Source organism: Vidua chalybeata, chromosome 6 (genome assembly GCF_026979565.1).
Source record: "Vidua chalybeata isolate OUT-0048 chromosome 6, bVidCha1 merged haplotype, whole genome shotgun sequence".
Classification (NCBI taxonomy): Eukaryota; Metazoa; Chordata; class Aves; order Passeriformes; family Viduidae; genus Vidua; species Vidua chalybeata.
Genome location: NC_071535.1, coordinates 7,281,246 through 7,297,955, shown reverse-complemented (window position 1 = coordinate 7,297,955; position 16,710 = coordinate 7,281,246). Strand labels below are relative to the sequence as shown.

Here is a 16,710-nt window from a genome sequence, read left to right as displayed (position 1 = left end):
AGAACTGCATTACTCTGAAGCCATGGATTCATTAAGGAAAGAAAAAAAAAGTATTTTTAATGCAAGTGAACTAGAATGGGGCAAAATCCTTGCAAAGTGAGGGCACAGTGGTGCTTTCTCAGAAACAAGCAGGTTCAGGTAACCTCTCAAATTTTCTGCAGTCTAATTTGAAACACCAGGTCCTTGTTTGCCTTAGAGTTGTGCCACACAGTACAGCCCCTGAAATGACAAAACCCACTTTGTTTTCCCTTGGAAGCTGCAAGGCCACTACAGGAACAAAAAAAAAGTTTAAAATACCAATTGCAGAAGGAAAAATACTGTAAAACAGATAAGGTGAGAACTTCTCTTGACAATAAGACAGAGGCAATGTCTGGAGTTCTGGTTTTTATGCAATAAGGACTTTTCCATTTCAGTTAATACATGTCATGTTGCTGAATATGCATTTACACTGCACAGTCTTCTCTCCATATTAAAAATATTATAGCCTAGTAGAAGTTACATGCTATTTTTTGTCCACACTAAAAGTCTTCTTTTTTCACTCTGTATATCTCCCCTGTTTCAAAATTTGCTTTCCATTATGACATATCACAACAAAAAATATATTGTTCACTATTCCTCCTTGCATATCAACACAAAAGGAATCTGAAGAGCACTCGGATTTCTACTCCCTGCCTAGGCATAAGCTAAGACTTTATTTTTGAGAGCCAAGCTGCTCCTTCATTGAAGAAACAGCAATATATCTCCATTTAAAAAATACTGATTAGCAAATCTTATAGCACTTTACTAACACATGCAGCCAAAACAACACTGAGACTACCGTGTTTCTCCCAAACTGGAAGGAAGTTGAAAACTTAAATGATTCAGTTACAGCTGATCTAAGGATGAGAGCTCCGCAATTTATGTTTTATTGTCAAATGTTTAAAGGATTAAATCTAAATAAAATACACAGTACACAAGCTTTAGAGCACACTTTATCTTTAACATCTTATTTCCAATTAGCAAGTCAAAATAAAGAAGACATGGCGAACATCTGGCTTCAAAAGAAAAGCTCTGGAAGAAATCAAGATTTTGGTTCTTTTGGGCCTCATTTAAGGCTGCTATTTTGCCAGACTCTTGAAACTGGGTGAGATGGAAAGATTATTCTCTCTCTCAAAGAGGGGAAAATAGCAGACATACCACCATGTGATTGAGTATTACATCATTCATACTTACAACAATACTGAGCCAGTCTGGCAGTTGAACTGAAAAGACATTTTCTTTTGCCTTCGAGGAAGGACACAGCCGTAAAGGCAGATGAAACAGGGAAAAGTTAGAAAAGGCTCAGCTTTCCATTGCACTTGGCATGAATTACAAAATGCTAGAAATGTTTCATTGAGAAGCAATTCCACTATGAGGTTTGCATATGAAAATTACATCATGCAAACAAAATGCTAGTGACAAACATCTGAAGGAAAAAAGACAGCTCTTGAGAAGGACCTTTACCCATTTTTAAAAGGCTTATACTATACTGGGATGTAGGAAATCATTATCAAGACCACTTTCAAGATATAAGGCCAGGTCAGGTGTGAGAATGAATCCTGATTTTACAAAACAAATTTGTCAGGTAATATTGTTTCTCTGATATACCTTCACTTTGTTCTTAACACATCAAAAACTGCCAAGACAGAAAAAGCTGCGTAAGACTTAAGAATAGGATGAAAGTGGACACAATTTGAGAAAACCTCAAGCTAAAATACTTGCAGATAGCAAGCACAGAAGGGCTTATAGGTCTCAACACACTGGCTTTTGTTCACCCTATTTTGCATTACTGATCTTAATTAATCTAATAAAATGAATTTGTGTTCTGAGGCAGCATTCTTACTGCATTAAAATTCAAATACACAATCGCGTATTTTAATGAAAGAAAGCATTTAATTTTCTAATTGACTTTTAAAGTATTAAAATGCATAAAATATTAGTGATGGCTACAACCAGGAATATTTTTCAGTGACTGAATCTAAAACATCAACCATAATTGATCATGTTTGCTATCAGCATTTATTTAAACAAAGCATCAGGTAACGCTTTTTTTCTTTTTTTTTCTTTTTTTTTTTTTCCTTAAGAGGAGCATGGCCATGCAAGGAAGGAAGGGGAAGCATCTCCTCCTCATCCCACACCATATCCTCTGACAAAAGCAAGAATGTGCTGCACAATAACCAGCTGTACCCCACTGTTTTTATTCAGCTGGTGTTAGCAACATACTAGCTTCCATCAGGTCAAAACACCACCCAGCTATAATTCTGGTTTTGCTGACATAAGCCTCAAAATTCAGATGCAGAGATAAACCGTATTAAGCAGAGAGCCAACTTAATTATTTCCTCTTTTAAACAAGCTTTAAGAAGATTGTTAAATATTTATTTTCACAAGCATGCAAGGATTGCTGAAGGTCAAAGACATCAGAGGTGTGATCCCTTCCTTATCATCCCTCCTTTGTATTTATTTCCCTGGAAGGAGGCCTCTCTGCCATCACACTTCCCTCCCCTCATCCATCACCCAGAACTCATCCTGACGTTGTTCCTGTGGTTATCCCCCATGCCTCTGCCACCACCTTTCAGCTTCACCCCCTCTCAGTGCTGCCACTGAGGGCTGTCCCTTGTATTTCTACCCCAGAATTACTGATGTCTTTGTATCTCTCCTGCTCCCTGCTTCTTTCCTTGTTTCACCTTTACCATGAGAATGTCTCATCTGTTCAGACACCCCAAACTGGATGTTAATTACTAAGAGGACAGACCATGCAATTAATTTCATTAATTATTATTTTTATGCCTGCAATAGCAGACCAGTATTGCACACATTAAAAATCTGGCTCAGATGCTTCTGCTGTATTTCTGGGTTACACAAGGCCTGACGTGGTGACAGAGCACAGGGTTGCCAGACACTTCTCCACACAAAATGTAATTCAAGCTCACAGTGACAAAGGCTTCAGTGAACCTACTCCAGAATCCTGTCCCTTCATTTCAAATGGCAGCAGTGATTCTTGCTAGTCCCAACACAGAAGGTATGATGGGCAAGGGCAAAGGAGCTCCAGAATTAAAACAATGTAGGTGCAGCAGCTCTACTGACTGTAAACCCCAGGAGTTTCAGCAGTCATAGAATATCCTGAGTTCAAAAGGACCCACAAGAATCATCCAAATCCAACTCTTGAGCCTGCACAGAACACCTCAAGAATCACACCCTATGTCCAAGAGCATTGTCCAAATATTTCTTGAGCTCTGTCAGGCTTTGTGCTGTGATCACTTCCCTGGGGAGCTGTTCCAGTGCCCAATCACTCTCTGGGTGAAGAACCTTTTCCTGATATCCAACCTAAACCTCCCCTGACACAGCTTCAGGCCATTTCCTTGGGTCCTGTCACTGTCACCACAGAAAAGACATCAGTGTCTGCCCCTCCTCTTCCCCCATGAGGAAGCTATAGGCTGCAATGAGGTCTCCCCTCAGCCTCCTCTTTTCCAGGCTGAACAACCCCCAAGACCTCAGCTGCCCCTCGTGTGGCCTCCCCTCACAGCTGCTCACCATCCTCCTGGCCCTCCTTTGGACACTCTAACAACTTAATGTCTTTTTTATATTGTGGCGCCCAAAACTGCACCCAGGACTGGAGGTGAGGCCACTCCAGTGCTGTGCTTTGAGAAAAAATTGCCCAGAGAGAGACTTGAAACACTCTGCTCTGCAAAGCAATAAAGCATTTCTGCAGATAGATTTCAAAAGAGTATTATTTGGACCTCTACTGTTCAAAATTTCCCTTAAATGAGGAAAACAAAGCTATCAACACCAGCCAAAACCTGTAATCTTGATAGGCCATCTTGTGACCCCGTCCCCCTCTCCATCTCTGCAGATGGTTTGTTTAATGCTGCATTATGGAAAAGCTGACAATTTGAGCCACCTGCTGTGTACCAACATCCTGAAAGGAAAAAAGTTGGTCACCCCTCTGCACAAAAGCTGGTGAGAATTTCATCAGTGAATTTAATGGGGCATGATCAGGTCTCCCCTTGGCAGGACCAAAGGTCAAGCTCTATTTTATCCAGAGTTAGTAACAAGTGAACAGAAAAGCAAATTTTCAGAGTGTGCAGTTCTTAAACAAAACACTAGCCTGAGCACACACATATGCGTGCAAAATTGCAGTCCTCCTGCTTCTTTTGGATGATATATTTAGAAATCCTATTAGCTGGAGAGATCAACATTCTTATCTGAATTTCCAGGATGCTGTAACGTGCAAAATTAGAGCAGCTCTCTTAAGTGGGTCAATTATCACTACTGCACTTACAGCAGCTTTTCCCCTCCCTCCCTGCAGCATCCGTAATGGGCATTTAGCACAAGGATTTCAGCAGTCAGATGTTGACTTGACACAAACCACAATGTAAAGTTCCCTTCCCCATTTATATTTTCAGAATCTTAAAGGAACAAAGGAAATCACCCAAGTACAGAATCTCCACATTAAAATTGCAGGCTCCCAGCAGAAAGCTTCGATGACTTCCAGAACAGGGCACCCCGCAGGATAATTCCAGGCAGCAATCACACTCACTGTTCTCCTGCCACATCTGAGGCAGGCACAAGTAAGGTTTATGGCTTTCCCCTCCAAGGGATGAGAGGAGAACCTGAGGGCCACTAATCATGTCCCCAGCCCTGTCCCCCAGGGTGCAGGGCTACACAACCAGTTTGAAAGGCTTCAGGTTATTATCTCCTCAAGAAGGAATCATCTTTAAAATTAAAAACACTGCAAAGCACCAGACACAAGTGGAGCAATTCAAGTACCCAGCACCACTTCAGATGCTACAAAGACATCCAGAGGAAACACAGGCCCTCCTGCAACACAGCTGGAGGCCAGGTGAGATACCTGAGAGGCTCCTTCTGCCTCACTGCCCCACTGCTGCCCACCCATGAGCAGCCCTGGCAGTAAGGGGATGCAGCAGGGAAGAGGAGAGAGCCACACAGGGGAATACATGATGTCAATGAGCACATGGAAAGGAAAATTTTACTTTCCCACCAACTGGAAACATGAAACACGTCATTCTCTCAGCACCACACCTGCTTTATACATACCTCTTTACAGGGAAAAAAATGTGTGAGGCAGCAGTGCAAGTGAAAGATGATATGATTCTCCTTCATTCCATGGAAAAGCAGACTGGATATGCAGGCTTCAGGTCATGAGCCCTGCTGTTGAAATTCAACAAGTCCAGCCCTGGCTGGAGGAGAGGGTGATGGGGAGAAATTAAGGTACAGAAATTAAATTTCTATTGCTGTCCTTGGCTGCCCTCTTTCCTACATCTTCAGCATTTTCTTGTGTGGTACTAAATAGGAATGATCACAAAAGCCAAGCATTACCGAACACCCAACTCTTTGGAAATCTATGCAAATGACATGGGGCAACAATAGTCACACCCTATTTAAGGCAGCAATTTTTCCTTAATAGATGAAACTCTTCCAGCTAAAACCCATCCACTCAAAAACAGCAATTTTAAGACTTCATTTTGAAATTATGGGAACAAGGCTTTTGCAAGCCTTCAAGTTCAAGCAAATGCTTTATTAGGAAACATTTCTTCACCAAGAATGTGGTCAAACACTGGAACAGGGTTCCTAGAGAGGTGGTCAAAGCCCTCAGGCTGTCAGTGCTTAAGAAGCATTTGGAAAATGCCCTTAACAACATGGTGTAATTTTTGGTAAGCCCCGCATTGATCAAGCAGTTGAACTGGATAATCATTATAGGTCAGTTCCAACTGAAAATATTCTACTCAACTTACTATGAAGATCTTGGCATCTCTTTCCACACAGTGAAATGAAGTAATTTGCCTCAGTAAATATTATATGTATTTTAACTGTGCAATTTAAAATCCATTTTTATTCTCTTATGTCCTTGTCACACTCCACACTTGAACAAAACACATTTTCAATGCAACACCAGTTAAGAAAAAAAAAGTGAAAGGTCAGTTACTAAAAAGAAAGTCCTTAACCAGAGAGAAATAGAAACTGGTTTTATTAACCTCCCTAACCACAGCTTTAAATTTTTCTTGATTAAAGCCTAATTTCAAAAGTTAACTTTTTAATCAGGAACACTAGGGCCTGCTGGCTCCAGGAAGTTTTAGTAGAAGTCAAAAGATTGCTGGAGATCTAATTTTTCATTTTTAATAAAAAAGGAAGTCTTGCCCTTTTCCTTGCAAAGACAGACCTTGAAGTGTTAGTAGAGAAACAAAGATTGTATCCATCAAAGGTTCTCATGGCGAGGCTGTACAAAGCTTCCCAAGACCATATGGAGGTGACAGAGCTGCAAATGCTTGCAGGGGATTCTTGCAAAGAATGTTGGTCTTCTTGCAAAGACCAACATGGCAGAAAAGCCAGGAGCTGCTGCCTAAGCAAGGATTAAAGAGACCAGTTCCTCATTCCATCACAGATTTTCTGGGTAACTCTGAATGTGTCACTTAGCCTCAGTTCTGCACCTGGAAATGAAGATAAATACTCACAACTTCCCTTTCTGTGACATGAAAATAAACACTTTAAAGCAGGAGACTTTCAAATAGCTTGGCAAAAAAGTACAAGTACTGCAGACAGATAGGAAATAACAAAGTGCTGCCCCATTCAGCTGCCCAGCTTTTTCCCAAACCCTTCTTGCCTGCTGGGATCTGGCAATGCCTTCGTGATCTTCCCTCAAACAAAAGGGAGGTTCACAGGGCAGAGGAAGCCAGGGAGGAAAAGCTCCTTATGCTTTCCCACCCAGCTCAAGTTTACATCTGAAAGACTTGTAGGCACCAAACGTTCTCCTTCTGCTCCCAACGCCCAATCTGAAGAGGTTATTCTCCTTATACATTTCTCAGAAATGCTCTTTTGCAAACAGCTCAAGAGAGAGGCCTCACTTGGCTGTCTTGGTCTGACCCCAGGAGGATCCCACCTCTGTTCTCTGACAAAAAAGAGCTACCAAAGAGCCCCTGAATAATTCAACCTCAGTCTCAGAGGCTGCCCAGCCCAGAGTCTCCCATCATAGAGACTGACCAGCTTTACTGGTGGGAGAAAAACCTGCCCTGAATTTACCTTCAGAGGCACACAGAGGAGTATTACACAAGATGGCTAGTGAGACTAGGGCTAGGGACTCTTCTCATGTGGAAAGGGCTCTTTGGTAGCTCTTTACTATGCTCTAACAAGACAGGATTTGGTTTACAACTAAAGGTGCATTTTTCAGAGAGTTTCAAAGGAAAAGAATAAATAAATAGTATTAAAAAGGTGTATGTGTTGGGATAAAAGACATTTACCATGTAAAATGTTGCTATAAAAGACCCCAGGTGGTAGCACTGGAAAATATTACACAAAAGAGTGGACAGTTGTACAGTTTTTCTAACTGTTGTGTACAGTAACAGGATTACAAACAGAATGAAATGTTCCTTGATTAAAACAAACTGATATCCCACCTGGAAAATCCTGGCCAGGCTGTCATTGTTCCTGAGTGAGCCTGGGGCAGCCACAGGTTACAGCTGAGCCCATAAGTCACTCAGACACCCTGCCTGGCTCTTCCCAAATTCTCTCTCTCGGGAACGGCGAGAGCAGCTAAAGCGCCCTTTGTTTCCATTCTCACATGTGCAGGGGTGGAAAAGCTGTTCAAAACATTAGAGAGAAACAACTCAGGGCTGTTACTATTCCAAGAAACAAATTAAAAGGCAGAGTCTGAACCGCCCAGAGCGCTGGCAGTGCCAGACAAAGTCAGACGTCACTGGAAACGCTCAGCATCGCTCAGTCCCTGGGAGAGGGACAACAGGTCCCATCACACCTGAGGGTTTAAACCATCTCATTCAGATGGATTTTCTGCATTATATCTTTACTTCAGACACTGATAATGCAGACACATTGACACATTTTATAAAGAGACTAATAAATTGAAGTTTTTATGAACTCATCAGAAGGATGAAACACCTCCCAGATCCAGCTAATAGTTAGCAAGCTGTTTTCCCTGGAAAACATTAACACTGACAAGCAATAAAGGAAGGCAAATTAAAAGCTATGCCAAAGTGGCTGCACTGGGGGGGTTTGTGTCACATAACATAATAAAAACCATAAACTGATGTAAAATCAATTCACATCTCAAATAATAAATACAAAACTTTCAAAGGATTACAAATAAAAGCTGCTCTTCAGATTAATAAATTTTTATTTTCTCCTTATGTTATGGAACTATTTTTTCAGATAAAAAAAAATTGAGTTACTAGAATATTTTGCATTTTTGCATTAATTAAATAATGCATAAGAACCAAGGAGAACATAATGTTTTCCTATTTCAGGCTGAGGTTTATTCAGGCATAATTCACACTGCTCTAGTAGACTTGGCTAAAGTATTCTTCACATTTTCACAGAGGCTGGCTGGTGACATGTATATTATGAAAAAAAGAAGAATAAGCAGATAACCATGTTAGATAAATGCATTCCAGTCGTTCAAACTGAACTTGCAGACACAATTAAATTCTCTTTTCCCTCTCAAATGCTTCCCACTCCTTTGGTTCTGCCACAAGAACACAACATTTCTTGTCACTTCAGTCCCTTACTACATCTCCCTGTACCTCCCCAGACATTTTTGCTCCTTCTACCACACAACTTTTTAAGAAACTACTTAGCGATGTCTTCTACTGTTAACACTAAGCTGTACCCAGGTAACATCTCCTGCCTCCACAACTCCCAGGTCACTTGGATAACTCATTTGGGCCACCCAAAATTAGTGAGCTGCCCCTCAGTTCTGAGGATGCTGCTGCCATTTGCTACTCCTTCCACATCACCTCTTTCCTCTATAATACTTTCACCAATCTTCAGCTTTTAACTTCCTTGTCTAAATTTCTCCCACAGTTCTTTGTTGGAATTCTAAAATGAACACAATGACAATGAACACTTGAAACTCAGGAATCCGGCTGTGCAGTGTATTTCCATGCTGAAGTGTTAAAAATACTGCAAGTCCTTTGTTCAGAATTATTCAGTGTACTGCTCCTCTTTCCAAGCCCTCCTCAGCACCTTCTCCAGAAGACCAAAACCAATAGCAAGTTTATTACCCTGAATATGGATTTTAATTCTTGTTAAAGCACTTTGTCACATGGCCATCCTCTCTACACCTGCTCTTGGCCCCTCTGCTCCAACGGCCCTGGGAACACCCCTGCCTCCTGTGGCCAGGTCTGTACTGCCAGATTTAAGCTGGGAACAAGTAAAACATGCTGATAATGATCATCATAATTAATCTACAGAGCCTTGAACATATCTTAATTTCAAAGGTCAGCAATTTGCACCCGTGGCCCTCAGGTTTTCAAGTTCCAATGAAAGGAAAAGATACCAGAAGAGGAATTTGTATTTCATTGTTGAGAGTCCATAATTTATTTGGGCTTTTTTTTTTTTTTTAACTACATTGTATTTTAAATAGTAATAGAAAACAAAACAAACAAACAAACAAACAAAACCATAGCAGAACACAGGCAGAAGCTGAATGAATGCCCTCTCCCAAAATGACGAAGGTTAAATTCTTAATATCAACTACAAAATTTGGTTTATCTAATGGATTAAAAAAAAAAAAAAAAACCACTAAAAAACTGAGCTTTACGGACATCCACAACAACCTTTTCATTCCCAGGTAGCACAGTAACTGTGCAAATGAGGGTGGAGTATTATTGATATAGAAAGACAGAAGTCATCTTTGCAATTTTATTCATACTTTACTCCCAGTATTTTATGTGGAAGTGTCACACAGGACATTATCTTCATTTAACAAAGAAAGCTGGGAAATTCATTTAGGGATTTATTAAGTGTCAACCAGACCAATACATCTTGCACACAAGTGAGATACATGCTGAAATACTTTAAAGAAGGTTAAAAAGCAAGTAAATTATTTTTGCTTTATTTGTTTGCTACATGTTAGCACCACTTGCTGCACAGATGGCTGTACATTGCAGTGTACCTATCTGCCTCTTACAGCCCACATTTCTTCAAATGCTTTTTATCCCTGTCAGTGGGGGGAAATGGATTTGCAAATTACAGCTGGGCTATCATTCAGAAGTATCAAATAACAACTGTAAAAAAATTACTTTAAACATGACATGAGGATAGATATAACACAGAATCATAAAAGGGATCTTAGAGATAATTTATTTTCAATATCCCTGCCGTGGGCAGGGACACCTTCCACCTTCCAGGTTGTTTAGAGCCCCATCCAGCCTGGCCTTGAACACTGCCAGGAATGGGGCAGCCACAGCTGCTCTGGGTAACCTGTGCCAAGCCCTCAGTTTCCTCACTGTAAAGAATTTTTTAATAGCTAATCTAATCCCACCCTCTTTCAGGCAGTTACCCAGAAGATATATTATCAAAATATTGGTAACAACACTTTAAAATCAACACTGTCTTTATGGCAATGATAGAGTGCTACTGTTCAAAGTTCACATGGAGACTTTACAGTAGGAAAAACCAGTGTAACAGGCAAGCCTGCCTTTTAATTCCATTATTCCTGCAATACCATATTTTTTTAAACATGCAAATACAATTACCACAACACTACTACAAGATCAGAAAGTACTACTTTTAGAATACTGAATATATTTTCTGAAACGACAAAAAAAAAAATCTCAATTTTAAAAGGAAAGCTAAACTGTTCAACTACAAAAATATAGAATGAGAGCAGCAATCTAGAAAAAGCATCAAATCAGATTACTGAAGATGCAGAGATATTATTTCAAAGTAGAAAGAAACTAAACACAGAATTGTAGAATGATAAAATGATATAATGGTTTGGGGATTGGAAGGGGCCTTAAAATACATCCAGTTCCAACACCCCTGCCATAGGCATACCTTTCACTAGACCAGGTTGCTCAGAGCCAGAGCAACAGAAGTAATTGTTTGATACTCAACTCCAGCAACTAAAACACAACATAAAAGAAATAAAAATATGCTAAACAAATTCATTTGGGTGTCATCAGTATTTAAAGCTTATGTGGGTTTCAATTAAGTTCCCCAAGACAAAAATAAGGATGGTAAAGCAGGGAGTACTCACTTGGAAATCTGTTCTGTGTGCACCTCCAGCCACTGATTTCCTGCCTGATTTTTAAGCAAATTTCAGAATTTATAAAATATCTTTTTTTTCAAGAACTAGAACAGGAGTGATACTGTCCTTCCTGCAAGTATCAGAAGAAGGAAATCCAAATATGTCGATGAAAAACCCACTGGAACTCTAATCTGTTCTTTGATGCTGACACTGCAGGAGGTTTGGGGTTAACTGTCATTTACTTTAAAAGAGAAAAACAAAATAAACAAAAAAAAAAACCACAAATAATAAACCCTAGCAAAGCACAGGGGAAGTGCAATTTTATACTTGAAGCAAATGTTGTGAAAGAAGAAATTCAGAGTTAGTGATGAGAGGCAGAGTGACATTTATAGCATTAAATACTAAGTATTGTGCATTTAGAAAGGGAACAAATTTACTTGAACCACAGGAAACACTCCCATCCACTTCCACGTATAAAACCAGCAACGACCAAGTTAGCCCTTAAACACTTACCTTTTCACATTTTGAAACAAGGTCTGACTGGGATAGTTGACTTGCTAAAAGTGGGTCTTCTATTTATTTACATTTTATAGCTGTGAAAGGATACGAGGAGTTCCTTCTGTCCTACACACCAGGTAGAGACAGGCAGCAATGACGTGGGTCCTCTTTCTGCCCCGGGTTAGATGTTTGCTCACAGCCATCTTGAAAAAATTAAAGGCAGTATCCAGACAATGCTGATTGAGTTGAAGCTGGTTTCCCAAGTGGTGAATCTGACGCTTCCCTAGGAAAATTAACAAGGAAAACAACAGCTTAAAAACTATGCTGTTAATGTGCTTTTAGGCTGGGGTCTTTTAGTGTTGGGGTGGTTTTTTAAGACAAAATTAAGGAGGCAGATTTTGGATTTCATCTCTTCGTGAAATACAATGACCTCTCAAGTTTCAGGAACTACTTAGCCTGAGCTCCTCAGGAAAAAAAAAAAAAAAAAAAAACCAAAACCTTGTTTTGGACTGCTAAAATTGAAACACATGCAATCAATGAGCTCTGGAAAACTAAGCCACAAACATCAGTCCCACAGAGGATCCAAGCCATAGCCAAGACTTCTCAGACAAAAGATTATGCCCCTCTCCCTTAACATCATTTGCCAATTAGCACTTGATTAGCTGTAGCCAAAAACCAGAGGTCATGATGTGTTTGACACTGACGTGCAAACAGAGAAGACGTTTTTCTGCAGCTCTCCAAGAAGTGATGGAGTTTGCTGTTCCTCTGTCCACAAATGATGTCCACAAGGACAGAGCTCTGCTCCTGGCTTGCCCGAGATCCCAACGATGGGAGGCGCTTCCTTCCTCCAAACACATTCACACCCCAGCCTTCATTTGAGGCTTGTCTGCCAGACTACTTAGATTAGCTTGTGGCTTCAGGAAACAAATGTGCCTTCACCCTTAAATAAAACAATAAGAAGAAAAAAAGTGTGTTTTGGATGATTCATGGCAGGAAGTGGTCCAGCTGCTGGGACAGATGCGGGAAGCGAGGTCCAATCCGTCCCCACAGCTCCAGCTTCAGAAGGATGTGCCGAAAAGACAGCTGAAGAAAAAGATGGGGGAAGTCATGAGGAAAACAGAGCACTCAAGTTCCTCAGCATACGGGGTCAGACAGCACATCAAGAAAAATCCTTTAATTCAATGTGCCGGGCAGATGTTTCCAGCACATGTATTTACAGGAAACTCATCTGTTCCCTTCAGAGATGTCAGGAGCAGCTTGTGGAAGGGGCACAAAGGTGCCTGCCATGCCCACCACTGCTCACAGGAAGTGATGGCAACCACACGATGCTTCCCAGAACACCACCAGCTCCTGATCACACAGATCACACATCTTAATGCAAACCCCTACACCATCATCACTAATACCATGGTAAAAAAGCTTCACCTCTGAACACCTTTTTGCCAAAGATGCTGGTTTTAACAAGAAGTGACTCCAGCCAGGCAGCTGGGGTCAGTGGGACTCCGGCCAAACAGGAGCTGCCACAAAGCAGCAGCTTCTCCTTCCTGCACTTGTGGAAATTATTGCACTCACCACCAAGAGATCCTTTAAGGCACATAGGTCAACCAGGTGTAACATGTTTGGACGGTGAAATAAGAGCAGAGGAAGGATCCATCACCCTCCAGGGGAGGTGTGGGCACGATAAGCTACTCAAGGGTAATCCAAAGCCCATTAGGTGAACAGTTTTTCCACTGCCATCAGCAGGCCCTGGACTGGCACTCACCAGCCTCGAATACAAATACCACATCTTCCTAAAATTAAGGTACTAACTAGCACCTGGTCTTTCCGGAATTTTATTTCACACTCTACAGTCTGTATGCTGCTTTTTCTGTCCCTAAGAAAGAACCAGCTTATACTTATTTTGGGGGGGAAAAAATGCACTTGAGTACTAAAAACTCATTTTGCAGCAGCAGCAAACCAGCTTCCCTTCAAAAACAAAGAACACATCAAAAAAGGAAAAAAAAAAACATAGAGGAAGATATTTGAAATTAATTTCTTTCATAAGCTATTTTCACCACTGAGCTGCTCCCATCCCCAAGCTACCATTAATATTCTGAGTATTTAACCTTTTCCTAATTTCAAATGTTAAAATATAATTAATTCATCATAATCCATCCTAAGAAAACAGTATGCTTGTTTGAGTAATACATGCTTTCTTAGCTGAACTCTTCATCCCCCATCAATATTTTAAAATAGAATTACTTTAGGGGTAATTGTCTACTGAAAAAATACCAAAGAGATCTAAGAGAAAGGTACTTGTCTACTTAGGAAATGCTATTTCTCTGAATGCTTTACTCAGCCTTCTGCAGACCAGAGAAGGTTTTAATTCTGTGTGCTAGGACTCCCTCAAGCTGCCCTGTGGTATTATATCAGTCATACAGTTTGTGGGAAAACAAGACAACTGTTACACTGCTGCTTATCTCCAAAATGAACAACCTAATTCAGGACAAGAATCATCCTAGAAATTATGTGTATCTTGATGACTAACTTGGTTTTGTCCTTATTTGTGAGAAGAGAGAAAGAAATGTACTGCTTACAGTATCATCTAAGACAAACATTTACATTTTGCAACCAGTCTCCTATTTACTAAAGAAAGATCAAAAGCTTTGTTGTTTCCCCATCACCACCTCCGCCCCTTGAATTTAACATGACAACAAAATTCTGTTTTTCTGGTATCTTATGTAACACTAAGAAAAAAATAACTGGAAAAGTTAGCATTAGCAAGTTTGCTACTAGATTTCTCTACAGGAAACTTCAAGACACCCTTTACCCCTTCTGGTTCCTTTCCAGATTCAAGAATGCACTTCACAGAGCCCAAGAAAAGGCAGATATCAGTTAGATGGCTGTCACCCCAGTAATGCAGTACACAACCAAGCCATTGTAGAGTGCCCTCACCCTAGTCAGATGACAACCAAATGTATGTCATTTTGTGACTTCCAACCTTTTCTGCTTAGCTGGCCAATCTGACATTTCCAGAGCTGAAAAATGTGCCTCTGTAACATTTTATTTAACTATAAATACAGTGATTTAATCTGTTGGTATCTGAAGAGCAGATGATCATACATAGAGAAACTGGGCTTTAAGAAAACAACTGATCAAAATAAACTCTCTATCCAATGCTCCAGTTACTGCTGACAAACAAGAAAAGAGGCCAAATACTCATTCATACTGCCAGAGCTCAACATGAGAAGTCCCCAAAACTGAGCAGTAGCAGCCACAAACCTTGCTAAGTATTGGGATGCTGCTTCTCCAGCAGCAGGGTCAGCGCAGGAAGGAGCTGCTGAGCAGCTGCAAGCTCCAGGGCTGGGAAGATGAGCAATTCCCTCCAGCAGACCTACAGCACTGCATTATGGCCATCAGCCCTTGAACATCCTCCCACTTCCAGTGCTCCTTGCTAGCTGGGTGGCATTTTATAACCTTGCATTTGCTGTTTCCCTCCTGCCTCTGTCTTTGCTCTGACTGCCAGCGTGGCTTCAGTGCCTGCGCTGCCACTCTCACCGTGTGCTCCCAGTGAGCTGCTCCAGCCAGCTGCAAGGATGCAGCAAGCCTGAGGATCTCAGCCAAAACAGTGGGAATATCCAACAGTACAATGCAGTTTATTAGCAATCTGCTCCACTCAGTGTTCACCCGATTCCATCACAGTGTTACAAACGCCAGTGAACTGAGATTCTCTACTGGATGGAAAAGAACTGATACACCTTTAAACCCTATCATGATCTGGGTTATAGAACACTCACAACAACACCTTCCTGACTTTCTTTTACATTTTATCCTGCAGGACAGCTTTTAAAAAAGGTTCAATGTGACTCTGCTCTAAAAACCTGCAGCTACTATCTCAGTACAATAAAGGAATATCATCACATGGAACAGTCAGAATTAAGTATTGCATTTTTTTCCCCGAATTGCTACATAGAAGCACAAGTTATAATACAAAATATATAGGGGTAAAACAAGTCTCTTAGTAGATGCATCTTTTATTAGTAACTTGCAATTGTCTCTTTTGGGCCTTACAGGTTTCTGACAGATGCTGGGATTCTTTTTTTAAACCACAAGAAATAGCACCTTTGAGGTCAAAGCTTACACTTCATGCTGCCCTTGCAATTTAGTGATGGCAAGAGAATTGGTATCTAAGTACCTCTGGGAGAAGGGCAGGGAACAGTGTCTTTTTAAAAAGGCAGGACAAGTCCAACAGCAAGGTTTAAAAAAATTCTCCCCCATCCCTCACCAGTAAAAAGTAAGAAATTTTCTTTTAAAGAGCAAAAGAACAAAAGTCTAGAAACTACAGAAATTTTGCAATGCACTGAGCACACACCACGCAATTCCCATTTATTTCTCAAAGGCTCATCATACCATCGGGTGGAGGGGGAGGCAGGGGGTGAAGTGAGAGAAAGAAAGAAGTTTGCACTTCTGTAATCAACACACAAAATCAAGTTCCCAGGCTACCAAGTAGTAAAGTTTATCACGCTCCTGAATCTACAGCAAAAAACAAAAGGCCCTTTTCAGCTTTTAGTTCCAAGCCTACTAAAAAAAAAAAAGTGTTTCTACCCATCTACTCCCAGCATGCTGAAAGGAACACCATCATCTTCTCATCCGATGCCAACCTCAATGCTTTGAACTGGCACAGCAGACCTGAAGTGACAAGTTCACACAGGACCACAGAACACTACTATCCTTTTATTTCAGATAATTTCCATTCTTTTGACAGAGGAAACGGTGGTTATTACAAAACAAAATGTGTAGGCCAGAAATCACTGTCAAAAAAAATAGATTTGCAGAATATCTTGGTTCTATTAAATGCTTACACAAGAGGCAGTTGAAAGCAAAACTGCAGCTTAAGTTATAATAAAAGCAAAGTAGAAAAAGAGGGAAAATCAGACATATTCTTTACAAGCAATTTTCTTTCTTTTATGATCTCGTTACTACAGAAACATCTTGTTCTCTTCCCCAATGGAAGAGGAATCATACCTTTTTTTGGACCCCTTAAAAGTCAGTAATGTCAAGCAGCTACAGCTCTACATTACTCTTATCTGGCTTCTGCCGGCTCATCTGCAGCCTTCCCTTCAGTCTGACAGAGGCTGTAACACACTGCTATTTCATATACTTGTCAGGATGAATCATAAGTTTCTAGGGAAATAACAGGCAGTACAAAGCCAGAG

At 40.7% G+C, this 16,710-nt stretch overlaps 1 protein-coding gene across 1 annotated transcript in view; it reads right to left on the bottom strand.

Annotated features, from left to right (window-relative positions):
* BRF1 (BRF1 RNA polymerase III transcription initiation factor subunit) overlaps nucleotides 1–16,710 on the bottom strand; it is a 172,505-nt gene that overhangs the window by 117,872 nt on the left and 37,923 nt on the right. The window contains exon 3 of the mRNA XM_053945059.1: nucleotides 11,625–11,798. Within this exon, the coding sequence (XP_053801034.1) occupies nucleotides 11,625–11,798 (174 nt within the window). The remainder of the gene's footprint in view (nucleotides 1–11,624; nucleotides 11,799–16,710) is intronic.